Here is a 12,593-nt window from a genome sequence, read left to right on the forward strand (position 1 = left end):
GGTCCCACTTGGGCTGGATACCATATGGTTGGAAAAAAAAAACAGCATTGCAGACAAAAGCCCGAGTAGGCAGAGACATCTGCCTACCGTGCCACTCTAACACTTTGACATTTAGACGGTTCAGATCGATTCCACCACGTCCCGTGCTGAGACGCTCCGGGTTCAAATTCACTCCTAAATAGTTCGTCACCGAGTCCGCAAAACTTATGCCAAGAAATTGTTCCGGCTTGGAGCCCCATTCGCCAAGCCACGCTCCCTTTGACTTCCCCGCGTTCATTTGGGCACCGGAGGCAGTGCAGAAGGCGCCGATATGTTGAACCGCCGCCTGCACTTGATTTTTCGAAGAGCACAGCACTGTTAAATCGTCCGCATACGCAAGCACATTTACACTCGGCCACCGATCCCCTAATTATCATCACTGGTTTCAGTTGCTGCATTTTAATTATAAATAAAATAAAAATAGTCTAAAATCAATGAAAACATTCTAGATACTGTGAGAAATCCATGGAAAACTACATTAATTGTCGGTAAAGTGTATTGTGCTATCAAAGTCGCGACTTTTTACAATTGGCGAAACGTCCAAAGTTGCCGCCAATATACTTCCAGACCAAGTGCCCAAAAGTTTAAAAAAATTGTTTTTTTATTACTAGTTTTTCCATAACATTTATTTACTTTTGTATTTGCTCGCCGTCGTTTTGCCATTCTCAGCCTTTCCAGTTCGAAGGAACGCCTACCTGCTTGCACGTCTGCTCACTGCAGCACGTTTCGTTGGCGTTGGAAGCCGGTGGAACAGTAGAGAGTTTTAATAGTGCGTATACGAGTGAACTCAAGCCCTGTGTGTTTGCGTTAGCTTTGCGCGTTCCACACTGCGCGTGCGCGGAGCCCGAAATTGCGGTCTTGGATGGCGCATGGCGATGAGGCGCACGCACAACGTGGGGCACGCAACTCTAACGCAAACGCACACCGCTTGCGTTTGCTTCTATGCGCAATACTAAAACTCTCCAGTAAGGTACAATCCCATACCGGCTGCAGCACTACGTTGGGACAGTGAAGAGTGTTGTTTGCATTCGGAAACCACATTTCGCGAGCCATGATCGCGAGCAGTTCCGCCATGCAAGCTGAGCAGGAGAATCGGGGGACCCTCACTAAAGCGCTTCCCGTTTCCGCCGCGGGAGGGCGAGCGTCGTGCTGGAGACGCGGATAGGGTGCAAGGTGCAATGCACCCCAATCCAAGGGTGCTGATGCTGATTTTAATGGGTGCTCGAGGATGATTCATTCTAATCGAAATAAACTTTTGTAAAACAAAACTTTTCTCATTTACACAGATGATCTCGTTACAGATGAGCACTTAGCCAAGCCGACACTTTGTACAGGCAGGCTGGCACTAAAAGTGGACTATTATCTAAAATTAGTTGATTAACTTTTCCAATTACTGGTTCGACAGCTGTTACGAAATTGAAGACAATCACTTCCTTAAATCAGTAATTTTTTTATAAATCCTGAAATGAGCACATAGACCAAAAAAGATAAAATATCATTTCACCAACGGCAGCGGTATTGTAGCGGTCCAGAAAGTATTGTATCCCACAACCCGTTTTGTGTGCAACAATCTTTCACAATCGTTTTTTTCTGAGGTTTGTGCTCATTTCACGAAAAATAAGCTGGTCTGAGAAGGTGACTGCCCCCATTTTCACAATATGTGCTGGTGCTATCGAACCAGTAACTAAAAAGCTAATTCATGAATTTTATGCAATAAGTCCACTTTTAACTGTCATCCTGACTGTATAAAGTGTCTGCCAGGACAACTATAACTCAACTGTAAAAAGATAATTTGCATAAAACAAAAGTTTTATTTTACAAGAATCTGTTCCGATGAGAATGAATCACCCTGTATCTCAGCCCCTGTCAAACAGGGTTCAGTATGCCAAGCATGGCAACCAGAAAACCACGAAGTATGCAGACCAGATAAGTGAAGAAATAAGGAGATGCAAAAGTGCAGTGCCAGCACAGGACCTTGTTACAGAAACTGGATTCCTGATTTGATGTGTGCAATGCATCGGCACATATGCTACTTGAAGCAGCCGTGCATAGATGCACTGTCCGATAATGAAGGCAAGATGTGCACGGCAGAAAAGGTAATATTTCAACGTGAAGCTTATGTGCAAACGGAAGTTACAGGAAAATCTTGAGTAATTTAAGTTTTACTTCCGACAAAATTTGGAAGGAAAATGAGAAAATATCACAGAATTTGTTCCATGCCTAAAGCTTCTGAATTTATTAATTGCTCGATGGTCTTAATACTCGTATATTAGAATAGATCAGTGGGAGACATTCTCAAACATCATTTTAAAGAAGGAGTCTGCCACCAATCTCAATGTGTCATCAAGTGTCCAACTGTCAAACTGCCAACACTGAAGTGTGATATGCATCACATGCATAATCAGCACTTGCTCATGCAAGCTAAGCAATGTGAGAAAGTGTATGGTACAAACATAAACAAGGAGCTTAGCTTGTTCAATTCCGATACTTGGTCCTTGCATCCTGCTCTGGCTCGTCGGTCATTTCCCTTGCATATGAGGTGGTTACGAGTTGTCATACTTGGCATGCCGTAGTACCTTTACACTTTCGCCCAAGGCATGGCGAGTGGCATCAACTGCATACAAACAGCATGTGATTGAGCTGCAAGTAAATACAATTTGTTATAAAATGAGTAAAAAACTAAAAGAAAAACTAAATTAATAACTATTTATTGAGCTATTATGTGACCACAAAAAAAATAATGAGGTATGTCCTCCACACACATATCCAATTACAATACTTGAGGCATTCTATCAAATATCACAGCATATATAGGCCTAGATGCTAGTAAAAATCGAGACAAAATTAAGGGGTTTGAGTCAATAAAAGCCAAACTAAATGAATAATCATTTATTGAACTATTATGTGAGCACAACAAAATAACCAGCTATGTCCTCCATACAAATAACCAAATATATTTTCTTTAAATATCACAGTGCAGGCCTAAGATGCTAGCAAAAACAAGAAAAAAAGAACAAAAATCAATACAGATTACCTCAGTACATCACAATGGTTCTTGATAAAATGACTAGAACAGAAGACCAATTTAGACGCCTTCCGTTTCGAGTGTATACTTTTTTGTTCCCTTGCACATGAGACTTTCATTTAGGACCCTAAAGTTGCATAAAAATCAAGCTACACTTCTTTCAGTTTAGGGCTGAAAACATTAAAACAAGCTACCATATTTTCCAGACTATACTTCACAATCAGCTGTATAATGCGCAAGGGTAAGTTTCGGCTAAAAAGAAAAAGTATTTTCTTAGATAGTCCGCACTCGGTGTATAGTCCTCGGGGAAAACTTCAGGCTGGAGAACTCCACAAAAGAGAGATCTGCGGATGAATGTCAGGGGGCTTTCTGTAATCTGCTCGTCAGCCAATCGCAGAGTTCCTCAAGATTAAGCTTGACCTAAGTTGGTTGCTTGCGGGCTCCCAAGCAAACAACATGTCAGATGCGAGGTATCGAAAGCCTGGGAAACAGACTGACGGTAAGAGGTTGTCTTGATTACTTTATCCCAGCGTAAAATATCCAAAACACGGCAATCTGGCCTAACCAGTTTTGTAATAATGAACAATCTTGAAACAAAAATAGTAGAGTCCACACCCGTAGATAGACTGTACGGTGTAAAATATCAACTTTTAGAAATGTATAGTTTGTGCACTATAGTCTGGAAAGTATAGTACATTTATTTTAGTTTCGAGTTAGAAGGTTAAATGGGTGCTGTACTGAATTTTGACTTCACAAAACAAGGCACCAGAAGCACACAGAGAGATGCTACAGACCCCAAAACATCACTCATGCTGCAGTATCTCAACTGGATGGGCATATTTTCGAAAAAGGGAAGAAGAGAATACAAATGTCGCAAGCTTTGTTAATCATGCTCATATTTTCCAAAAAGTACTGCCATCCGTACAAGATACCGTCATATGAGTTATGTTCTAAGGTTTGCAGCATCCCACCTAGTGCTTCGCCCTGGTTTCGTGTATCCAAATCTCGGTTCAGCATCCCTTTGGTACTAGAACGGTTGTTTGTCGGCCTCATTGATTCCACGCTCTTGCGACCTTGTTCAGGAATTTCATCAGAACTGGCCTCGGAGTAGTGCTGCTGAGGCCGACAAACAACCATTCTAGTACGGCAACTGTTTGCTGCCTTTTTCGAGTATGTATATTAAAAAGCCAGTAAGCCACCATGATGGCAGCGATGTCGTCCTCTGCATTCTTCACGGACCAAAACCGCTGCCTATCGACAGCGAGGTACAAAAAGTCAGCCCCCTCGGCGTCATTGCCAGAGTACACGACGCACGGCATTGCCGGGATGTCTTGCTCCTGTGTTAGCAAACAAAATCAATGCAATGTAAGGCAGGAACCATGCGTGATTGTCTTCTCTAAATCATCACAGTTAGTATATCACTATCTACCAGCGAGCTGGTCCAGTGTTATTTGCTATAGTCACTTGATCTATGTTAAATACGTAATACCCCCACCCTCTGCAGACCTGATTACACTTGTACAGAATGCAACTTAGACAAGTGGCAGTAAATCATGCTTTCCCAGCACTGAAAAATATGCAAGATCATCAGTGCGACAGGGACACCTGCATTATCTCTGCGATTAGTAAAATTTCGGCAATGCTAGCCAGAAGTCTGGTTCCACATAGAGACGTAAACGTTGCTTTGGCTTGCTCATTGCAAAAAAGCCAGAATCAGTCAACAGGAGTCCACATTCTCCTTGTGTGATCTCCTGATCTGCAATTACTTCACCTCCCATGTACATTTGGGCCAAAATATTTTGCTTTAGATGGTTAGAAATTTTGTGGAAACTTCTTTTGGCCATGATATTTCCAACCATCAGTGTGTCAGGAAAGACAGCCACTGGATCCTTTGTACCTTTCTAGAAGAGTGTGCCGTGCAGTGATTAGAAAGCTTGTTTGACGAAGTTGTAGTCAAACATGTGAAGCAGTGCCATCAGCATCGTATTGGCTCCCCTGAAACCATGCGACTCCTAAACATCACCTCCAAGTGCATAACTTTGCTAAACTCTGATCTAGATGAAGGCTAAACTATGTACAAGCATGGAACATGGCTCTATCTGTTGTGCAAGAAAGGTGCTAGTTTGTAATGTACCGCATGCTTGGCTGCCATTAAAAAAAAATGTAAAACTTTAATAAGATGAATACATTCACAATTGCATATGTGCCCCAATGTTGCCTAAACATTTGCTTAGAAAGATTGTGCGCAAGGGAGTTCATAAAAGCGCTAGGTTACATTTTGTAACCTATGCTAGAAAAGATAGTTGAGAGCTTACCTCCTCTCCAACAAACAGATGTGACAGTGCCATGGTTTCCTTGACATTGTAAACCACGATCATCGTAGCCGCTACTGCCAAGATGTCTGAAAAATAGTAGCACAGTTCCAGTATAAGGTTAGTAGAAATTCTCTACAGTTTTCATGCCCTTGGCGCCGTGGAGGGCTCGCCTTCCACGGCGCTTGCCTACATGATTTGCAAGGTCCATCGAAGTTGGAGCTTCGGGTACTAAAAGGAGTGTGGAGCTGGATGTAGTGCTGTACAAGCATACTTCTTGTAAGCGTCTAAAGCGCACTGGCGAAGACTCTTGGCTCCTGCCGGTATCAGGGGCAGCAGAAGACGACCAAGACCATGCTAATGTTCCGAGCATGCCTCCTTACAGCGCCCGGCGAGACGAAAGCACAAGTTGGCGAGCATTTGTTGCATTAGTCCCACAACCACCTGTTGCACAAAATTAAGGAGCTTGGTTCTAAGCAAAGTTTCCTGCAATCACACAGGTGTAATTGCAGCCACTGCACAGCTGTGACAACTGCTTAGTGTGCCTTTACTGCTGAGAGCTACTGCGGTGCGCCCCCTGTTCCACTGCTTCATGGCGGGTGTGTTGATGATTTGATGTTTTCGTTGCTTAATGATTCCATACTTTATAATTATAACTTCAGATGTTCCTTGTTTATCTGCAATATTAAATAAAAAGTACCTTAATAAATAACTGGTGCAGCTCCCTGATTATAATATTCATTTTGCTTTAAAAAAGACAAAGCGGTGGGTCTGACCCATCGTAGTTGCTTCATGAGGCATCGCCAATGCGTCGCAAGTCACGTGCATTCGACATTATGTGACGCCACTGCAGCACAAGCTGGTTCTGCCTTGTTCAATTAAAACATAATGCACTAGTAACATAATTCTCTCCTTATTGCCTAGGTTGCCCAAACCACCAATACAGGGATTCTAAGGATTCCTTTTATTTGAAGAAGCTGAAATGGAAGGTCATAAAATGCAACAAAAAAAAAATGCTCCTTCATCGTCTTTCGCCCAGTACAAACTGACATGTCTAGCTAATTGCTTCAGGGAGCCCAACGACATTACAACGCACAAAATGAAAGCAACTGCATGGCAACTCCATCGGTAGTGGATTATTCTGTCTGTCTTGTTTTTCAGTATTATTGTTCTGTCGTGTGTGCATTCAATTTTGTTATCCTCTGCCTGCATTCCCCCAGGGCAGTTTCTCAGCCGCTAATACATATTATAGCTTTTTAGATCCAATTAATTTGAAGGATATGAACCTCAGCTTTCCCAGTGCCACAGAGGCATTGCCAGCGCCTGTCCTACTCAAAAGATAACGAAAGCCCATCCCCCTCTCCGCTCCCCCCCCTCCCCAAAGTCTTCCATTTTGCTGAGGCCTCTTGTCCCCCATCCCTCTCATACAGCATTTTGTCATGGGCGCCGCGGAATCAAGATTTTGGCTACGTGCCTGGCTTGCACCCATTTTTTTGTTTGTTCATTACTGTAGGATTTAACTGTAAGCACAGTGTTAATGCAGAGCAAAAAATAGCAGCATACTCTTGTTGGCTAGTGCTGATGATTGGACCAGTTGGTAGACAAGTATTAAAAATAAATTGTGAAGAATATGGGAACAGAGCATACGGACATGACACAACACTGTGTTCATCTCCTCCTCCTTGTCTGTGCGACTCCCATTCTTTGTTCCTGATAATAATTCATTTTTAATGATTTTCCGTTTGGTGTCATCTGTATGGGGGTTCACTGTAACGACCCGCCTGCCACTGCATTCACTTTGGGGGCAGCTCCCTCTTCCTTATGGTGCCATCGTAGAGGAAGTGCAGGGTGGGCGTCACTCTCACTCTTGTGGTGCAGTTCTCCAGGTTCCCATAGGTTGCAAGCTGCCAGCCAAACTGAGTCAGGCCAGCCAGCCCTGCGGGAAATGTCAATTCCACTCTTTTAGACGTAGACACCCACGTTTTGAGTGTACCTGAAAAAGCTTCAACAGAGAGGAAACGCAATATTTAGCCCTTTTTGAATGCATCTTTTTCTTTTGCTGGGAACATACATAACACCACACACTAGTGTACATTCAGTGGTGTGGCTTAATTTATGATGAGCATTTTTTTTTATATAACTTGAAGCATTTGGCGAAAACGTACAATATCATGGGTCGGACATAAATTGTTCCTGTGAACTACCCTACACATTTACACATTACCTGATCTCATGAAAGCAACAGAGCAGGGAAGGCTGTACTGCATGAATTACACATGCTTTATAACCAATTAAAAGTTGGTATTTTTTCATTTATTACTTTTGGTTATTATTTTTTTTGACAGAAAGAATAACTGGGCGAGTCGGTACGTTGGTAGTCTTTCAACACCATCGAATATTCAGGATCTTTTCGCATTTTTTTCATACTTTTGCTTTTTCTAGCTGCTCTGCTTTTGAAGCGGCTTTCGCTGCCCCGTAAAAACGCGACATTCAAACTCACTTTATTTACATCGCACAATCGTATACTTCAAAAGCGTGCCGCTTCGGCATACGCGAAATGACCGCGCGTTTCTGCGGCACAGGCATTATAAGCATAGGCAAGAAATCATGCTGCTCGCTCTTGTAACGTTTTTTTCTCGCTCCCGTTTTACGAAACGAATCGGTGGCGAGCGGCTGTTGAGACCACACGGCAGAACTAGCATGACCTGTGATTGCTTGAGCTGCCGTCAGACTACACTTGAACGCTCCGCAAAATGCGTCATCGGACGAACGTCGTAGAACGGCGCCCAGAACAGCCTCTCGGCTCCGCCGCACACGAATCTTTCTCACCCTGCGGAGCAAGCCATAGGTTCTGAACAACGTACGCTCTTTTTAATTAACGAAATAACACCGGCCAGAAGCATCGTTAGAATCAAGCATAGCTTAGCAAGCACATGGTACACGACAAAGTTTCAAAACAGCGACGCAGTTCGCTAAAACAGAAGTGCTCACCGGCGTTTGCAGCAGTGTTGATGGACTGTCCGCAACTTGCGTTGGTAAGACGTAGCGTCTCCCAGCTCTCAGTCATCCCTTGCTACGCTTGAACACGTTACTCGTAAGGAAGATATCTAAAATATCGGCTAAAACGTAAAAAGGAAGCGATCCTCGAAGCCTGCCTAACTTCCAACGGCTGCCAACGGTAGCTGAGTGCAATAGCGATGGGCCTTGCGCAGTCTTCAAAAGGCTCTTCTTTTTTTTTTTTTAAACAAAACTAAGAAAATAAGTATTATATTACTATTAATAGTGTCACTATAATGTTGTAGAAAGTTAACACAAATTTAACCTATCTTAGGTTTTATCTAAGTTTAAGGTTTTCTTTTTAAACACGAAACCGAAACTATAGCTCAAGCACGTTTCGTTCGTCGTATTCATTTCCGTGCGTGCGTGCGTGTGTGCGTGCATGCTCCCGTGCTCGTGTGCGCGTGTGGATACGTCCGCGTGGTTGTTTGTGCGTGCGTCTGCGTCTGCGTGCGTTTGCGCGTGTACATGCTTGCGTACGCGCGTGCGCGCGTGTATGTGTGTGTGCGCGCGCGCAAGCATATCTGTTTATGCATTCTATTGAGCTACGCTAGCAAGAAGGCCAATAGACCGATCTCACCAAGCGTTCCACGCATGCGAGACGCCGCCATAGCTGTAGTTTGTAGGAGGCAGACGCCAATTCACGAGATAGCTCATGCCGCCTCGTGCTCTGCTCGCGCAGACCTCTAGCAGGGTTGTCGCGTGTGCAGAGACTACAGCTCCCACGATGCATGTCGGCAGCGGTGGCGTACTCAAACTAGCTGTGGGATCGGTCTATTGAATGTCCCTGGGCACTGCAAAAAACAATAAATGATTTTATTTTTATTGTTATTATTGAACTATGCCAGCGTGAAATCCAGTGATTCTTCCTTAACTCTGCAGTAAATACTAGTTGATTGATTGATTGATTGATTGAGCTTTATTTTTGCTGGTCGTAATTTGAAATAGATGCCGATCGGATTTTCGGAGTATACAGATTTTGGTTGATTAGCCATAAATAAAAATAAAATGAATAAAAAAATATACTGTGGTTCATCAATTCATTTAATGTACGCTGAGCCTAGTTATATAAACTGAAGACGACATACAGATATCTATCGCTTCCTTTTGTTTTTCTAAATTATGCTGTTAAAAATAAAGAACACCCTTGACCCAAAAACTGAGCACCGTACCAACACCCTTCCAGCTCTCAGCACCCCTCACAATGAATCGGAAGGGTGCTCGCGCAAAAGCACCCTCGCGCTCGTCGTGAGGGGTGCTAACCCTGCAAGAAAAAGGGTGCTAGACGGCTAAGTGAAGGGTGCAAACCCTCTGCAGCACCCCTAAAGGGTGCTGTAGCACCCTTAAAGGGTGTAAAAATGTTAAGTGTGTAGCTTCAGGTTATACTCTATCTCCTTTTCCGAGAGAGATGAGTCTGGCACGTTACTACCATCCCCGCCGCCTCTCCCGCTCTCGTTCATGTTTCTCCGATTTTTATCTGCGTTTAGGTGCGGGAATCTGGTCTTCATATAATTGGGCCGGCTCGAGCAACACAACACATAACAGAGGAATGTGAACCAAGGGACTCACTCGGATGCTTGTGTGTGCGCCTGGTCGCTCGTCGCCTCAAGCCGACGTCATCGCTGCAGAAGTGGTGCTCTCCGCGCCCAATTCTTGGTCTTTGAGGCACGACAGTGGCGGTGCGTGACCGCGTGTCGGGTCGATGTTTTCTTCCCGGTGGCCTGCCAGCGGTCGCTCCTCGTCTGTGCGTCGACGGTTACTGCTTGGCATCCCCTTCGTTCCGGAAACGTCGCAGATCTCTCCTTCGTAGCCTTTCTTGTCCCAGTCTTGACCTCGTGTCGTTCCTGCGGACGGCCAGTGAAGGAAACTCGATGATCTGTCTTTTCTTGTCCGTTGCTGAAACGCCGCCTTTGGCGTCCTGTGAGGGTTTCCTGTCGTCTTGTTGCCGTCGTCGATTCCTCCGTGGTGCTTCGTGCTGTCGACTGCGCCAGTAGATGGCTCTTTGTTTTTCTCAATGCGCCACGGACCCCCGATGTCATCAGCGAGAAGGCTCGGTGAGGTTTGGTATGGGGTAGGTATACTTTATATACAGGGAATCACGATACAGCAACTTTTACAAAGCAGGAAGGGAACTTTCTGGCCGCCCCGCGGACCCTCTCCGCGGCTACTCGAGGTGAGGCCTGCCCACCTAGCTCCAGACAAGAACCCCTTTCTCAGTCAAGACAACGCTTAAATACCAGCGCATACGCCCTGCTTACAATCCCCCCAAATGAAAGAACATAGAAAAAAGCTCCGAACACTGACATCACTTTTCTCCAGCGCCATTCGTCAAAACTGACATCATTTCTTCAGAGGCTTTGCTATTTGCCGAAACTAACGTCACTCTTTTAGAGGCTTTGCCATTCGTCGGTTCTGATGTCAGGTCTTAAGCAACTCTCATACAACGTTGGCACTCTGGAATGCAATGCTGCTCGTCCATCCATCGGAGCACGGAGAGGAAACATGACACCCCGGCCAGCTTCCCGCAGAGGGCAATCTCTTTACGGGGATGCATTAGTCACGAATGCGAAGGTGGCGGCGCCCGGCAACACGTAGAGCACGCCGAGAAAGCGATAAACAATGACGCCAGACCTTACACCAGGCGACTAAAATGCGATAGCTAAAAGATAAATTTCTCGCAGCCCGTAGGCATCTCGCAAATTGTTTTAATTGGTTCACCCTCTAGTGCCAAATGCGGTCAATACTGCAAGTGCAACATGACAAATAAAACAAATATTTAAAGAGCTATTCATATATGTCTAATTCAGGTGATGACATACTGTGTCGGAATTATTTTCTGATTTAACGTCTGCTGGGCCTTATTTACACATGGTGAATACTGTACTCGCATAACTCGGATATAGTTTTTGCTATTGGTTTGAATAAAAAGCAAACACCCTGTACACTCTCAGAAAAAAGGGTGTATTATTACGATTCCCGGAGAAAAGCTCACCGGAGAAAAGCTCACCTGAGAGAAGCTCACCGGAGAGAAGCTCACCGGAGAAAAGCTCACCCGAGAAAAGCTCACCGGACCAATGGAGAAGGCGGAGAAAAGCTCCCCACGCTCAATAAGTGACTCGTCTATTTTCACTTCCACATATTATTTCCGCATTAAAGAGCGAAAGTGATTTTGCACAGAGGAGTCATAAATTGAATGATTTGCGTTTATTTTCTCTCAAACATGAATTATTTTTTTTTTATACACGCACGTTAGAATCGAATACAATTTCCGACCGCTTCCAGAAGGGCTGGAACTTGTTTGTGCTCAAGATAGTGCAGGCAGATGTTCCGGAGGCGGTCCTGTAGGCGCCTTGTCGCCCTTTTGGTCTTCTTCGTCGGCGGTTCCCCGCGGCTTATTTGCAGCAGCATTACCTCCGATAGGGCTTGATCTTGTTGCAAGCAGTCGATCAGCTTCCATATACTGGGCTGGCTGTGCCCGACAAGCTTCTTAAACCCGCTGGTCCATCCTTCGCATCCGTTATTTGTGCGGTCTTCGTTGTTTAATGTGGCTTCTAACACGTTCCAAACTGTCGGCGGAAACTCGGGGCGTCGTCGGCGCATCGTTGTGGTTAATGCGCCATCGGCTATTCTCGATGACACTGCTCGGAACGTTCCGTTTACATACGTCGCGTCAAAATAGTCGATGAGGTCATCGAGGTCTGTTGGAGCCTGACTACGGATATAGTCCAGCCCAACTGGAACAAGGTCGGGAGGGAGGAATGCGAGGCCGTCTAGCATTCCACACATCTTCTTGAACCTGTCGTCCGTCTTGTACCTGCTGATGAGGCCCAGCTCGCGTACCTTGAAAAAGAATAGAACAAAAAGAGATACGATGAGATCCTGATGCGGTTGCATTAATTGAGTTTGACGTAGAGGCTATATCTTGGTACTGGGGAGCTAAGCACTTCAAATTTAGTCAAATGCCTTTTCTTTGTTTTTGATGTCATATCATAGGTTTTATGTTGGTTGGCCATAGATGGTTGGTACTAGAGGCGTCCATATTTCTTTTCAAGATTATTTTGGGAGTAACGTTACCTTGCGGTGGGTACTCTGGCAGAGGTGAAAGAAGCAGCCTTTCGTGGTGACATCTTCTCCGAAGACCGCTTTCGACGCTCTTATGG

At 44.7% G+C, this 12,593-nt stretch overlaps 1 protein-coding gene across 1 annotated transcript; it reads right to left on the minus strand.

Annotated features, from left to right (window-relative positions):
- Window positions 1-11,682: 11,682 nt before the first annotated feature.
- LOC115315773 lies at window positions 11,683-12,335 on the minus strand. Its single transcript, XM_029975082.4, has one exon. It carries the CDS (start codon window positions 12,325-12,327, stop codon window positions 11,683-11,685), a length of 645 nt encoding a protein of 214 aa, XP_029830942.3. The 5' UTR covers window positions 12,328-12,335.
- Between the last annotated feature and the right edge of the window lie 258 nt (window positions 12,336-12,593).

This window comes from Ixodes scapularis, unplaced genomic scaffold, assembly GCF_016920785.2.
Source record: "Ixodes scapularis isolate PalLabHiFi unplaced genomic scaffold, ASM1692078v2 PGA_scaffold3__209_contigs__length_174095766, whole genome shotgun sequence".
NCBI classification, from domain to species: Eukaryota; Metazoa; Arthropoda; class Arachnida; order Ixodida; family Ixodidae; genus Ixodes; species Ixodes scapularis.